The sequence below is a fragment of the Pogona vitticeps genome, chromosome 2 (assembly GCF_051106095.1).
Source record: "Pogona vitticeps strain Pit_001003342236 chromosome 2, PviZW2.1, whole genome shotgun sequence".
Taxonomy (NCBI): Eukaryota; Metazoa; Chordata; class Lepidosauria; order Squamata; family Agamidae; genus Pogona; species Pogona vitticeps.
In genome coordinates, this window is record NC_135784.1 from 18,173,420 (window position 1) to 18,190,626 (window position 17,207).

The 17,207-nt window shown below is 47.6% G+C and overlaps 1 protein-coding gene across 1 annotated transcript in view; it reads right to left on the bottom strand.

Moving 5' to 3' along the window:
- LOC110069879 (uncharacterized) overlaps window positions 1-14,179 on the bottom strand; it is a 46,309-nt gene extending 32,130 nt beyond the window's left edge. Inside the window, exons 1-7 of the mRNA XM_078388201.1 lie at window positions 14,033-14,179; window positions 9,710-10,182; window positions 8,013-8,106; window positions 6,678-6,826; window positions 6,420-6,546; window positions 5,452-5,550; window positions 2,179-2,277 (exon numbers count right to left, since the gene is read on the bottom strand). Of these exons, the coding sequence (XP_078244327.1) occupies window positions 2,179-2,277; window positions 5,452-5,550; window positions 6,420-6,546; window positions 6,678-6,826; window positions 8,013-8,106; window positions 9,710-10,182; window positions 14,033-14,159 (1,168 nt within the window). The 5' untranslated portion in view covers window positions 14,160-14,179. The remainder of the gene's footprint in view (window positions 1-2,178; window positions 2,278-5,451; window positions 5,551-6,419; window positions 6,547-6,677; window positions 6,827-8,012; window positions 8,107-9,709; window positions 10,183-14,032) is intronic.
- Between the last annotated feature and the right edge of the window lie 3,028 nt (window positions 14,180-17,207).

Below are 17,207 nucleotides of genomic sequence, written 5' to 3' on the forward strand. Positions count from 1 at the left end.
CCTTGTTTTCACAAGCAGAGTCTCACCTCTGGAAGTCTGCTGGCAAACCAAGAGCAGAGGAAGGACACCTTCTGGTTTTACAGGGAACACCCGTTTTCTTTACAACCCCCAGCATTGGCTGCAAACTCTATCCTGTGCCAGCAAATGGCTGGGAAACCGCCGGTGGATTCAGGAGAACCTCTGATCCCTGGCAGACCTTTCTCCGAAAGGCACTTCCAAGCAGAGGACGGGACCGCTCGGAGAAAAGGCTTAACACTGGAATTGCATTCAGTGAATCTAACCAGTTATACCCGTGGGTGTCGTGTGAACGGTTAAACTTTGATGGCAGAGAATCCAAGTCTGAACAACAACAACAAAAAAGACATTGAATCTTAGAACGGCAGAGCTGGAAGGGATCCTATAGAATCATCATCGAGATTTTGGAAGGCCCAGCGGGGGAATTGAACTTTGGTGCCATTATATTCGGCCACTCCTTCGTTTCCTCTCTCCTGTGCCTTCTGAAATTCAATACCTTGTGCTCTCAGACAGGAAAGCCAGCAAACACACACAGCTAGCTGCAGGGCCGGACTGGCCATCTGGCAATTCTGGCAAATGCCAGAAGGGCCGATGGTCAGAAGGGCCGGTTCTTGCCTCAGCGCAGGGACAGGCTGAGCCCCCCTCCCCAAAAGAGAGCGAGTGAGCGAGGGAGCAAAAGGGAGCCTTCCCTCCCCGCCCCCTTGCCTTGCCTTGCCTTGCCTCCTCCTCTTCCTCCTCCTTCCTCCTCCTCCTGCCCCTCCAGCTGGGGCGTCCCCCCCAACCTCCCCACCCGGCCCAAGAGTGCACCCACACCCGAGGGGGGGCAACGCCAAGGCCCAGCTCCTAGCGCGGCGGCGAAGGCGGGCTCCGGGCGGCGGAGGCGGCGGCCATGGGGACGCGGCCGCTCTGCCTCCCTCCGGCAGCGGCGGCTGCGCGCTTTATTCGAGGCTAGCGCGGGCAGCCGAGATGCCGCGGCTTCCCGGCCCTGCCTGCCCGCCGGCTGCTCTCGGGACGCGGCTGGTGCTGGTGGCCAGCTGGAGGGTCTGGCTGGCGCATCCCCCGCCCCGCTCGCTCGCTCGCTTCCTCGCCCTGGCGCGCTGGGGCAGGGGAGGGCCGGAGGGCGGAGCGGGAGCGGCGGCAGGAGGAGGAGGAGGCAGCCTCGCCTCGGATCCTCCCCCACTGCCTGCCCGCCCCGGCCCGGCCTGGCCCGTTGCCCGGGCACCCAGGTGGCCGAGAGCGCACGGTGCCCGGGCGTGTCGCCTTCGCCGGGCGCCCTTGGCCTCTCCAAAGGGAAGTGCGCCGCTGGGGGATGGGAGAGGGAGCAGGCACCTCGGCCGGCCTTCCCCGGGCGGGCGGGCGAGGAGGGAAAGCCGGGGGGGCGGAGAGGGGAGGAGGAGGAGGAAGGGGGCAAGGATGGGGAAAAGAGCGGAGGGGGGGACTGGAAGAGGTGAGGAAGGCTGATCGGAAACTGGAAGCTGAGAAAGCCTCTCCTCCCGGGCAGGGGTGGCCATGCTGCCTCCCAGGAAAGCCCCTCTGACGAGGCTGGGCTGAAGTTTCGTCGGCAAGCCCAGCCTCGACCGGAGGGATCCTGACCTGGTCCCGGGAAGATCAACTTTCCTGGCCAGTTTTTTTTAAAGTGAAAATTACCTCATCAGAGCTGGGCTACGCTGTCTTTGTTTCACCGTCCCCTGAGAATGTCACAACCCCGCTTTAGATACGAGTTGCCTTCTTATCCTGCTCCTTAGGATGCGCTGCGGCAGAAAAGATACACTCCTCTTGCACAGGGAGGTTCTGTTTATTCGTTTCGTTCATATCCTCGGCTCCCTCCCAAGTTTTATCCTCCTCCCTACAGCCCTGTGAGGTAGGCCAGGCTGATGGCGAGAGCACCTCGCTCAAAATCCCCCCGGTGCATTTCAGGGGTCCATAGGGCCAATCCTGGCCCAAAGCCAGGTGGGCCTGTGTCCCCACAGCCGGTGGGCCTGTGTGCTCTAAATGCCAGGGCCGATTTTTGGTCCCAGTCCGGCCCTGGCTAGCTGGGTTGTTTTAACACTCAATTTCCAATTTCTCTTCCAAAGATGAAGTTGGGTGAATGAATGGGAAGAATGTTCGCATGAGCAACCACCCTGAGGGGTTTTGGTTTGGGGTTTTGTCAAGCAGGCTTACCCAAAGAGATTCTTGATCCGGTCTCTGAGATCTCCCCTTCACCCCAAACCTGTAAATCTTCTTTTAGCTCCGTTTCAGAAAGGTGCTCAAGCTTCGGAACTGGAAGATAAGTTGAGAAAAGAAGAACACAGTGAAGGTCAGGAGGAATCCAGAGGGGTGTAACGGTTGTGTGCTGTTTTGAAATGATATTAAATAAATTTCATATCAATGGGAGATCGTAAGCAAAGCCTCATCACCAACTCTGGTTTTTTTAGGTGTAGGAAAGTTCATCTTGAAAAATATACCCACAAAGGTTACTGGACCACATTTTGCAACATGCCACCAATATCAGTCAGTTTTCTTAAGCTTTCTTAATGTCCAGAGTGCTTGTTACACTATTTTTCTAATCATCTTCATGGTGTTGTTGGTGGTGGGGAAATGACTTCTATGACATGTCACACTTTCTCTGCAACCTATGCTTGAACCCAAAAGCAAGTTTAAACATGCTTATGAGTAATCTGGCCTTTCTCACCAGATTACTCACAAACATGTCCAAACCCACTTATAAGTTCAAACACAGGTTGCAGGAAAAAATATGACATGTCATAGAAATCCTCCCTCTAATCAACATCCTCATCCTCATCTTAGCACCGTAGCACTGGAATGAACCCTGTGGGTCAGCAAGTCCAGCCCCTGTCAAGGAGGCCCAGTGGGGGGTGGGAATCGAACTCCCGAAATAAATCACTGAGTTCTCCAGCAGTTCTTAGCTTTACCTTCTCTCAGTGTTCACAAACACGGAAACGGTGTGGTCATTCCCGCTACTGACCTCTTCTTCCCTCTTCTTTTAAACTAGGATCAAAACAACTGATCCATCTTTTTCCTTCCTCCTTCCCCCCCCCCCCACCTTCTGGCATGCAAAGTCATCCGTCATCAACAAGGCAGGGATCGGGCAGTCCTTACACCCAACCCAGAATTGGGCCCCCCAAGAGGCATCAGGGTGGCTGGCGTCTTCCATCCCTACTTTGTTTCACCTCTTTGAATAATTTTTGGGAGCCTGGTTTTAGAAGGGTGCCATCCCCATCTTCAATCTGGATCCGCTCTCCATAGTGATGGCACCGCAGCTCCATCTCTTTCCCTTTTTATCCCTATGCCCTCCTCCAGCATCCAAAGTGCTGGTTCCCGGATCTCCTCGGAGCGGTGCAGATCCTTTTCACAATAAGCTCCTCTTCCTCCCTTTCTGCTGAAATCTGTTCTTCCGGCCTTAAAACGTCTTGCTCATTTCCCATGCTCTGCGCATCTAGAGCTGTGGGTCATCATTCCCTCTAGGTCGGTGGTTCCTGACCTCGCGTCCCCAGAGGGACTAAAACTCCCAGAATCCTTCACCACCACCTCTGCCGGCCAGGATTTCTGGGAGTTCTCATCCAAGAACATCTGGGTGACACAAGGTTGGGAACCACGCCTCTAGCTGCTTCTTTACTGCCTTTTCTCCTCCACTGGCAGCTTTCTATACCACGATCTCTGTTTATTTAGTTAAAACTTTTTTTTAACCCTGCCTTTTTCCTTAAAAGGACCCAGCCGGCTTATATCCTTAAAGGACAACAAAAAGTTCACAACAGTGAGCATACAAATAATAAAAAGCATACAAACAAATATCATACAAAAAACATAGGCAACTTGTGGGTTTTTGGGGGTCTTTGGCCATGTTCTGAAGGTTGTTCTTCCTGGTGTTTCGCCAGTCTCTGTGGCCGGCCTCTTCAGAGGACAGGACTCTGTCTGTGCTCTGTTGCTGTTTTTGATGGTTGTTGTGGGGTTTTCGGGTTCTTTGGCCGTGTTCTGAAGCCTTTGAGAATACAACTCCAAAACACATTCGGAAAAGTATGGTACAACCATTAAAAACAAACAAACAAACAAAAAAACACTCAGGGAAAGTTTTCCTGAAGAGAATTTCCTTTCCTGAAGAGATAGGTCTTCTCATGCATCCGTCACTGCTACTTCCATCCCCAGCAGCAGACTCTTTGTATCGTGAAATACCATCACACACCATTGGCTGAGCTCCGTTGAACCTCTGCTTGAATTCTAGACAGTATCATCGTCTTCCCAAAACCCCTACCACTTGCCAGGAGCCCTTCTCCTCAGAAGGACAGACCATAGTCCAAAAAGCCAACACTTCCCTGTTGACACCACCTGGAAAATTAGCACCATCACTCTTGTTTCCACATGGAGGAGAAGGCAGGGACGAGGGTCAGAGAGTTTCATAAGTCTTAGGCTGCGGTCACTCTCGAATTGGCCTTCTCAGCCACACTAGATGCTGTTCCAAATCCTCCATACAGAGCATGTTACCATAGTCTCTCGAGACTGAAGGATGCCTAATCTAATCTAAGGCTGCGTTCTCACCAGCAAAAATGTTTCCAAGTTTCTCCTCCTGAATTTCAACCCTTTTGCTTGGGTTCATAGGATGCAAAGCTATGCTCAATTCTCCGTGCTATCTCTGCATCAAATCCAGCCCGCTAGGAGGCTACTACTATATTGGTTCCTATTATTTGCTACATTGTGCTGTACAACTGACATTGCCCTGTGTACTCCAAAACCGATTCATTTCCGATGCCTCTGGCGTGCAGTCCCACCTCCCTCATCCACTGTTGTTCGATTCCCATGATTTCTTTTCATTGATTTTTCAAATGGGAATGTCAGTTGGTATACTTCTGTCAGATATGGAGCATCAGTCCTTCTACTGTATTTTGACCGCCATGGCAATGCGCTGTTGGTTTTCCTCCATAGAGGATAACGAAGTACAAAAATAGGAAGAAATGGCCCAGATCAGCACGTGGCCGGCAAAGGCATTTTGTTGACACATCGATGTATCCACATTTTTTTTAAAGTGGGGGAAGGGGGCAGAGAAAGCCACAAGAAAAGGAAGGGGATATGTCCCGCTTGAGGAGTGTAGATAAATGTACTGCATCTAATTCACCCAAAAAAGGCGGAATAGTTGAAAAACGTATGAACCACTTCCATAGGATATAGGTCACATGACCACAACGCATGACTATACAGGAAGCAGAAGATGTGAAAAAAGAAGGGGTGCATTTCTCTTGTGTGGCCACAGCCTCAGTCAGCTCTCTGATCTCCGGTGTCTTCACTCTGGGGGCAGGATTTGAAAGGTGATGTCTCTGTGCTCTCATGATCAAAGAAACAAAATTATTTTAATGCATCTCTATTCCAATATTCAAATGGCTTCATCTGAGCAACCATGACTAAGATTTCACATTTGACTTTTTCTTTGTCAAGCTGGCTTACCCAAAGAGCTTCCCAGCCGAGGACCTGAGGTCTTCCCTTCGTCCAAACTTTGTGATTTTTCTCTCCGCTCCCTCTCGGAAATGAGCTCAAGGTTTGCAACTGGAAGTTAAATTGAGGAAAGAAGAAAACGATGAGGGTGAGGAAGAATTCGTAGAGGTGGGTGACAACGGTGTGCCTTTCTGGAAAGGGCATTCAATTACAAATCACAGCAAGGGGATACGTTAAGCAAAGCCTCAGCTTCAGCCCTATGGATTGTTAGTTAAGTGGAGAATGGGGTCTGGGCGTGTGTTGGAAAATCTTGAAAATACATCCACAGAGGTTACAGGACCACCAGCAATTTCATTCGGTCCCCATCAGCCATTTTTTCTCTCCTTAAACTGCACTGCCTGGAACCAGATACCGTGCTACAAGCAAGGAATCGTACAGGCTTCTGATATGTCTCTTTTTCTTCCTTTTAGAGAAACACACAGAGGCAAACGTAGAAAGAAATTTAAGGACATATAGGCATGCTGAAGACAAATATAGATGGCAAGACCAAGAGGATCGAAGTCACACAAAGATTAGAATACAGGATTAGAATATAGGCATACATTCGAAGGCGCAGGAAGCTAAATTGTAAATAAGATTGCTGTCATCAATAGAATGTGCCGTAATGGACAGAATGTCGGACTAAGGGAACCTGGATTCAGATCTCATCCAGCCTATAAGGCTAACTGTCCCTCCTCGTTATGCTACCATTAACAAAATACTACTGATCTCCAGACCTTGAGGCTCCACCATAGGCCGGCTAGCTAGGGATGGTGGGAACTGGAGTTCCAACAGTAACTGTCGGGTCATAGGTTTCCAAGTCCTGCCTTCAAAATCCCCAAGCAGCTAGTGGGGAAATACAGCCATTGTGGTTATTGTTGTGATTATGACTGGATTTATAAAGAGACGCGACTATTAAATATAGAGAGAGGGGGCCTTACTGAGAAAGGCCACGATCTCATGGTTTTCTTCCATGACTTCCTTGTGCAAAGCCCTCTGGTCAGGATCCAGCAGCACCCACTCCTCTCGGGTGAAATCCACAGCCACCTCTTCAAAGGTCACTGGACCCTAAATGAAAAAGAAAGAAGGAAAACTGAACCTGGCTCTCAAGCGTTTGTTCCTGTATGTAATTTTTTTTGGGGGGGGGGTTTGTAAATTTTCAAAAAAGACATGGAAACAACATTTTTGCCCATTCCTACCCAGAAGATGAACTGGGGACCCAGGAACCTTGGGTGCTTTGCATGGATTTTCGTGGTGATCCTTCCCTTTTCCTGATCCGATTTCAAACGAACACAAACAAGAGGCAAGGATGATGGAGTACGTTTTGTCGCCAGCCTCCCTCCAGCCCCTAAGGGAGAGACAAAGAGGAGCAGAAAGCCAGTTGCATAAATTTGTCTCAGAAGTTAAAACTATCATCCTAGAAACACTTGCCAGAGAATAGCCCTTTTGAAAATGATGGGAGCTGAGTGTGGTCTAATGGCCATGGTGTCAGACTGGGTCATGGGAGGAAGAGAGCCATGCAGGAAGGAAGACAGCCATGTGGTCTTAAGCATATTGGAGGAAATACATGCCACTAATAAAACAGGCTAAGTGATGCAATTGTAAATAGACATGGGTGTGGCATTCTGCTTTATACTTAATTTGAATGTTAGACATTCTCTGCCCCTCTCCTTGAAGAGCATGGAAATTACTCATGGGTGACAGAGAGAAAGGAGGACAGACAAAAAACCAACTTTGCCTTTGTCTTCTTCCAGAACAAAGCCAGTCTCCAACTGGGTACAAGGAGAAGAAAGAAGTCAGAGGGCTGCTGCCCAGGACAGACAAAAGGGTGGCATGGGAACATCTGTCTACTTTAAAGGATTAATGTTTCTAGTGCCAGTAAGCAATGTTGATGAGCTTCAAAGGCAACTTTAGAAACAATCTTGGCACTTTTGTTTATCATCTTTGAGTATTCTTGGAGAACCAGTGAAGTCTCTGAGGACTGCAAGTGAGCAAATGTTCTCCCTGTTTTCAAAAACAAAACAAAACAAAACAAAACAAAGGGGGGGGAGAAGAGGAATCAGGCAACCACTGACCAGTCAGCTTGACACTGATACAAGGAAAGGTATCAGAACATGTCATAAAGCAGGCGGATGGGTGAGCACTTAGAAAATCCTACTGTGATGACTAAAACCTAGCATGAGTTTTTCAGAAACAAGTCATGCCAGACTAACTGTATATCTTTCTTTGACAACATCAGAAGGTTAGTAGACGGGGGGAATGCTGCATATGTAGTGTATCGTGATTTTGGCAAGCTTTTTGATAAGTCCCCCCATGATATTCCTGTGGCCAAAGTGGTCAAAAGAGAAGCAGACAATGCTACTGTTCGGTGGAACATGTTTAAAAGTCTGCAAAGTGTTGGCCATTGAAACACGAACATGTCTCGGGACTTGATAGTGGACAAGACTCGAAACATTAGAGCATTACAAGTATCTTTTCCATACCTCAAGCAGAGAGACCAAGCTGATGAAGTCTTTCCTACAATCAATCCTTACCCTGCATGGTAGCACCTCCATCCTCATCCCCCTTGAGTCTCCTCCACTGTCTGTTATCTGCTGAAGACATCTTAGCCCCTGAGAGATTTGAGTCCTGAAAGAAGAGATTTGCATTTGGGAGGCGGGACAGAAAAAGGGAAAATTATAGCTACGTGCTGTCAAGTAGTATCCAACTCATGACAGGCTGTTCCAGGCTTTTCTAGGCACAGAAGTGGCTCACCACTCCTTTCTTCTGGGGCTCTGCAGCTTGCCCAAGGCATCACAGGCTAGCTATTCTCCTGGTGTGAGAAACGCTTGCACCCTTGTTACTTAGTACGGTAACCAGACAACCATGAATCCAAGCAGCTCTCCTTTATTAAAAAGCACTTTTGCAAACGTAGGTAAGCACACCGATCAATACAGATAGCTTGATATTTATTCCCTATTCCCGGCTGCATGGTCCCGCCCTTGTTTCCCCATTGGTCAGGAATTCCAAGGTGTACAGCCTATCCGGTACGCCTAAACTGATCAGGTGAAGTCCCACCCCTGTTTACATCTCCCATTCCCCATATTAACTAGACCACAGACTCCTATTTATTTCTCTCTTTATTTAGTACCTGTTCCCCTTCTCTTAACCTTTTAGTTTCCTTATTACAGTGGGGTCTCTACTTAAGAACGTCTCTACTTAAGAACAATCCAACTTAAGAACAGCTCCATTTGCTAAATTTTGCTTCTACTTGAGAACAGAAATCCAAGATAAGAACAGGAAAAAAAACCTTTCCTGCTCTTTTTTTAAGGTCATCTTAGGTTAAAAAAAATTCTCCCCCTAGTGGTAGAGTACGTATTAACCAGCTTTGCATTAGTTCCTATGGGAACTAATGCTTCAATGTATGAATGCACCTCTACATAACAAACAAAAAAAAAAAACAGCCAGAACGGATTAATTGGTTTTCAGTCCATTCCTATGGGAAATTTTGCTTCAACTTAAGAACGTTTCAACTTAAGAACACCATTCCAAAACGGATTAAGTTCTTAAGTAGAGGTTCCACTGTAGTTTCTATGGACGGAAAAGAGCAGATACGGATTAAATGGTTTTCAATGCATTCCTATGGGAAATGCAGATTCAACATAAGAACTTTTCAACTTGAGAACCACCTTCCAATACGGATTAAGTTCTTAAGTAGAGACCCCACTGTATTAACTAAGCTTAATCGTTCAATCTTCTTGTCAGTACAATAGGGCACCTCCCTTATCTGTCCTTCCGGTTTTCACAGAAGGCAGAGTGGGGAATCGAACTCCCGTCCTCTGGCTCTGTAGCCATATACCTAACACACGGACTTATCCAGCTGATACAAAGGAATTATAGAGGTAGCCGTCTTGGTGGGTGGGGAATGGACAGCAACCGTAAAGAACATCTGTGACTGGGCAATCAATAAAGAGTTTTAGGATATCTCCCTCGTGCTCTTAACCCTATAGAATAGATCTGGGCAACCTCCCCAGTGGGGCGGGGTACACTAGTTTCCCTGGGGCCACACACAGCATCAAATTTGTGATTCCTTAGAAAAAAAGGCAACTTAAAATAAATTCTGCTTTTACACAAGGCATGCATTCCTCCTTTCAAAGGTGACCAACTTCAAATTTCAGAGAAACAGCTCTACCTTTGGGATTCGGGGTCATGTGTATAAACCTCTGCCTTAGAGCCACTAGGATGCTCCCACCTGTTGCTTTCTCTGCCTTTTGTCTTCTCCCTGACTCAGGAGGAAGCCTTCGGCCAGGGCCACCGCCTGGGAACTGGTCTCTGCTCCACATTCCCTCACCCAGCGGGACATCTCCAGGGGAAGGATGGCCAGGAACTGCTCCAGGATCACCAGGTCCAGGATCTGAGCCTTGGTGTGCCTTTCTGGCTTCAGCCACCGACGGCAGAGACCGTGGAGTCGGCTGCAAGCTTCTCGGGGCCCTTCCGCTTCCTCGTAGGAGAATCGCCTGAAGCTCTGGAGTTGTGTATCTGAGCTGACGCGGTCCTCAGTCTTCTGCACCGTTCTTTCCCAGGTACCTTGCCTGCTCCCAGTGGCACCAGGGCCTCTTCCCGCTTGAGGGTCAGCTGAGTCTCCCTCCATCATCTTTGATCCACACCTCCAATGAAACCAAAGGATCTTCTCGCTCAGGGCCGTGAAAGACAGACACGGAAGCTCTGCGAAGCCAAGAGACCCTTCTGTGAACATTAATGGTGCTAGACAGGCAGTTTGTTTAAATCCTGGTTATTGGATACAAATTAGTTTATTCTGGAGCACTTTGTTATGTCGTATCTATATTTTACTGCATTGTGAGCTACCCAGACCCCTTCGTGGATTGCTGCCTTGTTGTGGCGAAGGGGCTTAAGTAACTCAGGGAAGCTATGGGCTATGCCGTGCAGGGACACCCAAGACGGACAGGATATAGTGGAGAGTTCCGACTAAACGCAATGCACCTTGAGTAGGAACCGGCAATTCCACTCCAGTATCTTTGCCAAAAACGCCCCATGAACAGAAACAAAAGGCTAAAAGATATGACGCTGGAAGATGGGACCCTCAAGTCGGAAGGTGTCCAACATGTTACTGAGGAAGAGCGGAGGACAAGGACAAGTAGCTCCAGAGATAATGAAGTGGTTGGGCCAAAGCCGAAAGGACGCTCAGCTGTGGACGCGTCTGGAAGGGAAAGTCCGATGCTGCAAAGAAAAATACTGCATAGGAACCTGCAATGTAAGCTCTATGAACCTTGGGAAGCTGGATGTGGTCAAACAGGAGATGGCAAGAATAAACATTGACATCCTGGGCATCAGTGAACTAAAATGGACAGGAATGGGCGAATTCAGTTCAGAAGATTCTCATATCTACTATTGTGGGCAAGAATCCCGCAGAAGGAATGAAGTATCCCTCATAGTCAACAAAAGAGTGGGAAAAGCTGTAATGGGATATAATCTCAAAAATGATAGAATGATGTCAATACGAATCCAAGGGAGACTTTTCAACATCACAGTAATCCAAGTTTATGCACCAACCAGCAATGCTGAGGAGACTGAAATTGACCAATTTTATGAAGCCTTACAACACCTTCTAGAACTGACACCAAAGAAAGATGTTCTTCTCATTCTAGGGGACTGGAATGCCAAAGTAGGGTGTCAAGAGATAAAAGGAACAACAGGGAAGTTTGGCCTTGAAGTTCAAAATGAAGCAGGGCAAAGGCTAATAGAGTTTTGTCAAGAGAACAAGCTGGTCATCACAAACACTCTTTTCCAACAACACAAGAGGCGACTCTACGCATGGAAATCACCAGATGGGCAATACCGAAATCAGATAGATTATATTCTCTGCAGCCAAAGATGGAGAAGCTCAATACAGTCAGCAAAAACAATGCCTGGAACTGATTGTGGCTCTGATCATCAGCTTCTCATAGCAAAATTGAAGCTTAAACTGAATAGAGTAGGAAAAACCACTGGGCTAGTCAGGTATAATCTAAACCACATCCCTTATGAATACACAGTGGAAGTGAAGAACAGATTTAAGGAACTCGATTTGGTGGACAGAGTGCCTGAAGAACTTTGGATAGAAGCTCGTAACATTGTCCAGGAGGCAGCAACAAAAACCATCCCAAAGAAAAGGAAATGCAAGAAAGCAAAGTGGCTGTCCAACGAGGCCTTAGAAATAGCAGAGAGGAGAAGGGAAACAAAATGCAAGGGAGATAGGGAAAGTTACAGAAAATGGAATGCAGACTTCCAAAGAATAGCAAGGAGAGACAAGAGGGCCTTCTTAAATGAACATTGTAAAGAAGTAGAGGAAAATAATAGAAAAGGAAAAACCAGAGATCTGTTCAGGAAAATTGGAGATATTAGAGGAACATTTTGTGCAAAGATGAACATGATAAAGGACATAAATGGGAGAGACCTCACAGAAGCAGAAGACATCAAGAAGAGGTGGCAAGAATACACAGAGGAATTATACCAGAAAGATTTGTATATCCCAGACAACCCAGATCATGTGGTTGCAGACCTAGAGCCAGACATCCTGCAGAGTGAAGCCAAGTGGGCCTTAGAAAGCTTGTCTAACAACAAGGCCAGTGGAGGTGATGGCATTCCAGTCGAACTATTTAAAATCTTAAAAGATGACGCAGTTAAGGTGCTACATTCAATATGCCAGCAAGTTTGGAAAACTCAACAGTGGCCAGAGGATTGGAAAAGATCAATCTACATCCCAATCCCAAAGAAGGGCAGTGCCAAAGAATGCTCCAACTACCGTACAATTGCACTCATTTCACACGCTAGCAAGATTATGCTCAAAATCCTCCAAGTTAGGCTTCAGCGGTATGTGGACCGAGAACTCCCAGAAGTACAAGCTGGATTCCGAAGGGGCAGAGGAACTCGAGACCAAATTGCCAACATGCGCTGGATTATAGAGAAAGCCAGAGAGTTCCAGAAAAACATCTACTTCTGCTTCATTGACTACGCAAAAGCCTTTGACTGTGTGGACCACAGCAAACTATGGCAAGTCCTAAAAGAAATGGGCGTGCCTGACCACCTTATCCATCTCCTGAGAAACCTATATGTGGGACAGGAAACAACAGTTAGAACTGGATAGGGAACAACGGATTGGTTCAAAATTGGGAAAGGAGTACGACAAGGCTGTATACTGTCACCCTGCTTATTTATATGCAGAATACATCATGCGGAAGGCTGGACTGGAGGAATCCCAAACTGGAATTAAGATTGCAGGAAGAAATATCAACAACCTCCGATATGCAGATGATACCACTCTGATGGCGGAAAGTGAGGAGGAATTAAAGAACCTTGTAATGAGGGTGAAAGACGAGAGTGCAAAAAACGGTCTGAAACTCAACATCAAAAAAACTAAGATCATGGCCACTGGTCCCATCACCTCCTGGGAAATAGAAGGGGAAGATATGGAGGCAGTGACAGATTTTACTTTCTTGGGCTCCATGATCACTGCAGATGGAGACAGCAGCCCCAAAATTAAAAGACGCCTGCTTCTTGGGAGGAAAGCAACGACAAACCTTGACAGCATCTTAAAAAGCAGAGACATCACCTTGCCAACAAAAGTCCGAATAGTCAAAGCTATGGTTTTTCCTGTAGTGTTGTATGGAAGTGAGAGCTGGACCATAAAGAAAGCTGACCGCCGAAGAACTGATGCTTTTGAATTGTGGTGCTGGAGGAGGCTCTTGAGAGTCCCCTGGATTGCAAGGAGAACAAACCTATCAATTCTAAAGGAAATCAACCCTGAGTGCTCACTGGAAGGACAGATCCTGAAGCTGAGGCTCCAATACTTTGGCCATCTCATGAGAAGAGAAGACTTCTTGGAAAAGACCTTGATGTTAGGAAAGTGTGAAGGCAAGAGGAGAAGGGGACGACAGAGGATGAGATGGCGGGACGATGTCATCGAAGCTACCAGAATGAATTTGACACAACTCCGGGAGGCAGTGGAAGATAGGAGGGCCTGGCGTACTCTGGTCCATGCGGTCACGAAGAGTCGGACATGACTAAACGAAACGAAACGAGCTGGACAGTATAACAATGAAACACAAAACACTAATGAGGAGGGGGATGGAAGATCCCACCCGCCCCCTTAAGAAGCCAGAACTCTTATGTGGTGCAAAATAAAAAGGTGGGAGGCAGCAGGAAAAGAGGAAAGAACAAAGGTGAGGTGGACGGACTCCCTAAAGGAAACCACAAGCTTGAGTTCACAAGAGCTGAGCAGGGCGGTTGAAGGCAAGACAGTTTGGAGACCGCTCTCCTTCACAGGGTCGCCAGACGTTGGAGGGGACTGACAGGCACATAACAACAACGACCACCACAACCACAGTAGGAAAAGCCACAGACTGAACGTGAGATGGACGGACTCAGGAAAATAAGCCACGCCCCTCGTCGGGCTGTTCCCGCCCCCTTCGGCAAGTCATTGGCTCTCTGGGCCGAAGGGCAGGGGGTGAATCAATCACAGCACCACTGGGGGGCGCTCCTCTCCCGGCCAATCCACCCACCCCATTGGAGAACTCACCCTCAGGCCTTCCTCCTCCCCTTCTGCCGTTGCCCTGGAGATGGGGAAAGGGGGCGCCCCAGAGGCCGGGAGGGAGAAGCCGGGCTTTCTTCCGGAAAGAGGAACAGGCCCGGAGAGGGAGGGACATCGAGGAGGGAAGGGGGCTAGAAAGGGCAAGGAATCCGGCTTTCCCCTCTAGGAACCCGGACTCTGTGATTTTAACCCTCGATGGCAAAGAGGGAATTCCAAGACTCTCTTTGTGGTGGTGGTGATGGGCCGTCAAGCCCGCCCCTGGACTCCTGGGGACTGTATGAAGGAGCGATCTCCAAAAAATGTCCTCTCCCCCCACAGCCCTGCTCAGCTGTTGCAGACTCAAGCCTGGTGGATTCCTGCTGGGAGTCCGTCCATCTCATATTTCGCCCTCCTCTTTTCCTGCTGCCTTCCACTTTTCCCAGCAGGACTCTTTTCCAGACAATCCTCCTTTCCCAGGATGAGCCCCAAAATAGGACACCTTTAATTTTAACATTTTTGCCTCCAGAGAGAGAGAGAGAGAGAGAGAGAGAGAGAGAGAGAGAGAGAGAGAGAGAGAGAGAGAGAGAGAGAGAGAGAGAGCAGGCTGGATTTGATCTAGGACGCCCCCTTGTTTGTCTTTCTGGCATTTCAGGGTATTCTTAAAGCTCCCCTCCCACTTGGTGTTTTGGGGCACCCAAAAGCATAGCAAGAAAACACCCTATCAGTTCACATTGAATTGTGGATCTGTTGTTTTCCTCTGGGTTTGAGAGAAGGATTCAATAACTTCCCATTCCTCCCACCCCCACTCCCTTCTTTTTCTCTTTTGGTTCTTCCTTTCCCAACATAATCCAGCACCAGAGTTCTGCTAATAATAGTGTGAAAATCCCTTGGCACAGCTTATCCTCTTGGGGAACTTCAGAATATTACTGATTGATCATCAGTTAGAAAAAAAGGTTTCTCTACATCATGAGATCAGCTAATGAACACTTGAATAATCAATGTCACTGAAATCCTTCTGATGGGATCTGGGGTAATGTGATGCATTTGGGCTGAAATTCACAGATTTTCCTCTGACTTTATATTTAATTTTAGGAACATGAACAATGCGAGAAGGATCTTGGAATTGTCATAGAGCACAAGCTGAATATGAGTCAACAGTGTGTTGTGGCTACAAAAAAGGCAAATTACCTCCACTTTTTAAGAAAGTAGATATTTGGTTTCCAGCCCTTTATTTGGGAGTACTGTATATTCTCCTGTGCCTGTTTGTGTGCTCTCTTTTTTTTCATGTTATGATGCATGTACAAATTAAAAAAGGGATGTGGTGGCGCTGCAGGTTAAACCACAGAAGCCTCTGTGCTGTGAGGTCAGAAGACCGGCCATTGTAAGATCAAGTCCAGGCAACGGAGGGAGCTCCGGTCGCTTGTCTCAGCTCCTGCCAACCTAGCAGTTCGAAAGCATGTAAAAAATGCAAGTAGATAAATAGATACCACCTCGGTGGGAAGGCAACGGCTTTCTGAGTCTAGTCACGCTGGCCACGTGACCACGGAAACGGTCTTCGGACAAACGCTGGCTCTATGGCTTGGAAACGGGGATAAGCACTGCCCTCTAGAGTCGGACACGACTGGACTAAATGTCAAGGGAAACCTTACAACAACAACAACAAAACAAATTAAAAGTTCATGCTTCTTTTTAAAGATCCTTTTGCTCTCCTCTTTTCCCGGTGGTGACTTGGTTGTTTTCTGTCTTGGTCTTACAGAGCATAAGTACCTCCAACTCTCTTCTGGCATCTTCTTTCCACGTGCCAGTCTCTCCCTTGGGGGGGGGGCATCAACTGACTGATTTCCAATCCTTTCTCCATTTTTTAAAACATATTTTATCCTTATTGAAAATGGCATTAAGAAGAGTTTGGATAATTCTTCACGGTTGTAGTTTTGGATGAAGAAGGCGTTCTGGATGAAATAAAAGATGGCGGCCCCACTTACGACACGGGTTTGCTCTTAATGCAAGTTTGATCCTGCTATTTTGCCCTTGGTTTGTTCTAATTAGGAAACATTGACCTGGACTTCTGCCTTCTTTGAGGTTGTCGTTATTGCTCTGTGCTGTCAAGTCGCCTCCGACTCACAGCTATTCTGTGAATGAGCCATCTCCAAAATGTCCCGTCCTCAGCTTCCCTGATCAGCTCTTCCAAACTTAAGCCTGTGACTTCCTTTAGAGACTCAGTCCATCTCGCAATTGGCCTTCCCCTTTTCCTGCTGTCTACCACCTTTCCCAGCACTGTTGCAGTGTGCCCAAGATGACCCAGGCTGGCTTTTCTCACCTCCCAGCTTCTGGCTCCACAACCAGATACCTAAACCACTGAGCTATCCGTGTTAGAAAAAAAAAGTGAAGGCAACAGGAGAAGAGGAAGACCAGATACGAGAAGGATCAGCTCCATAAAGGAAGCCACAGCCTCGAATTTACAAGAATTGAGCAGGACTGTTGAAGTCATTTCGTGGAGGGATGAGACAGCAGGGAGAATTGGGGGAAATCATTGGGCGCTGCCCTGATTGCCTCCCCCAGAGATCGGATGCCTGAGGCAGTTCTCCCGCTGTTCCTCATCACAGGATTGGCTCTGCAATGAGGTTGAGGACAACAGGAGCAGCCAGCCATGACAACGTCTATGATTTTGCTCTTTTAGAGTGGGAGAAGAATGAAAGAGAAAGAAAAGAGGGCTCTTTCAAATGTTTGTTAGGGGGCAACAAATGGGGTCCACCAAAAACAGGGTGCTGTTCTGTTCAAAATGGTCGATTTAGTCCAGCTCCTCAGTGTGGTTGGTAGGATTGGCACCTCCATCTGCTTTACCTCAGGAATTCATTAGTAATCACACACACATTTTTTAAAATGAACATAAAACGTGCTACACACACACACACAAGTCATCATGTGTTAGTTAAACTGCTATGTTGAGAAATGCTTTCACCTGAAGTCAAGGGGGCCTGCGTCTGCTGGGAACAGGATTTCTGAGTCGCTTAAGTTCCTCCTGAGCTTGGACTTTCTCCTGCCTTTTCCATGGGATCATCATCATCATCATCGTATAACTGCAGAGCTGGAAAGGGCCTTATGGGATCACCCAGTCCAGCCCCTACCAAGGAGACACAAGTGGGGAATCTAGGTAATATACATTGGAAACACATATTTAAGAGTT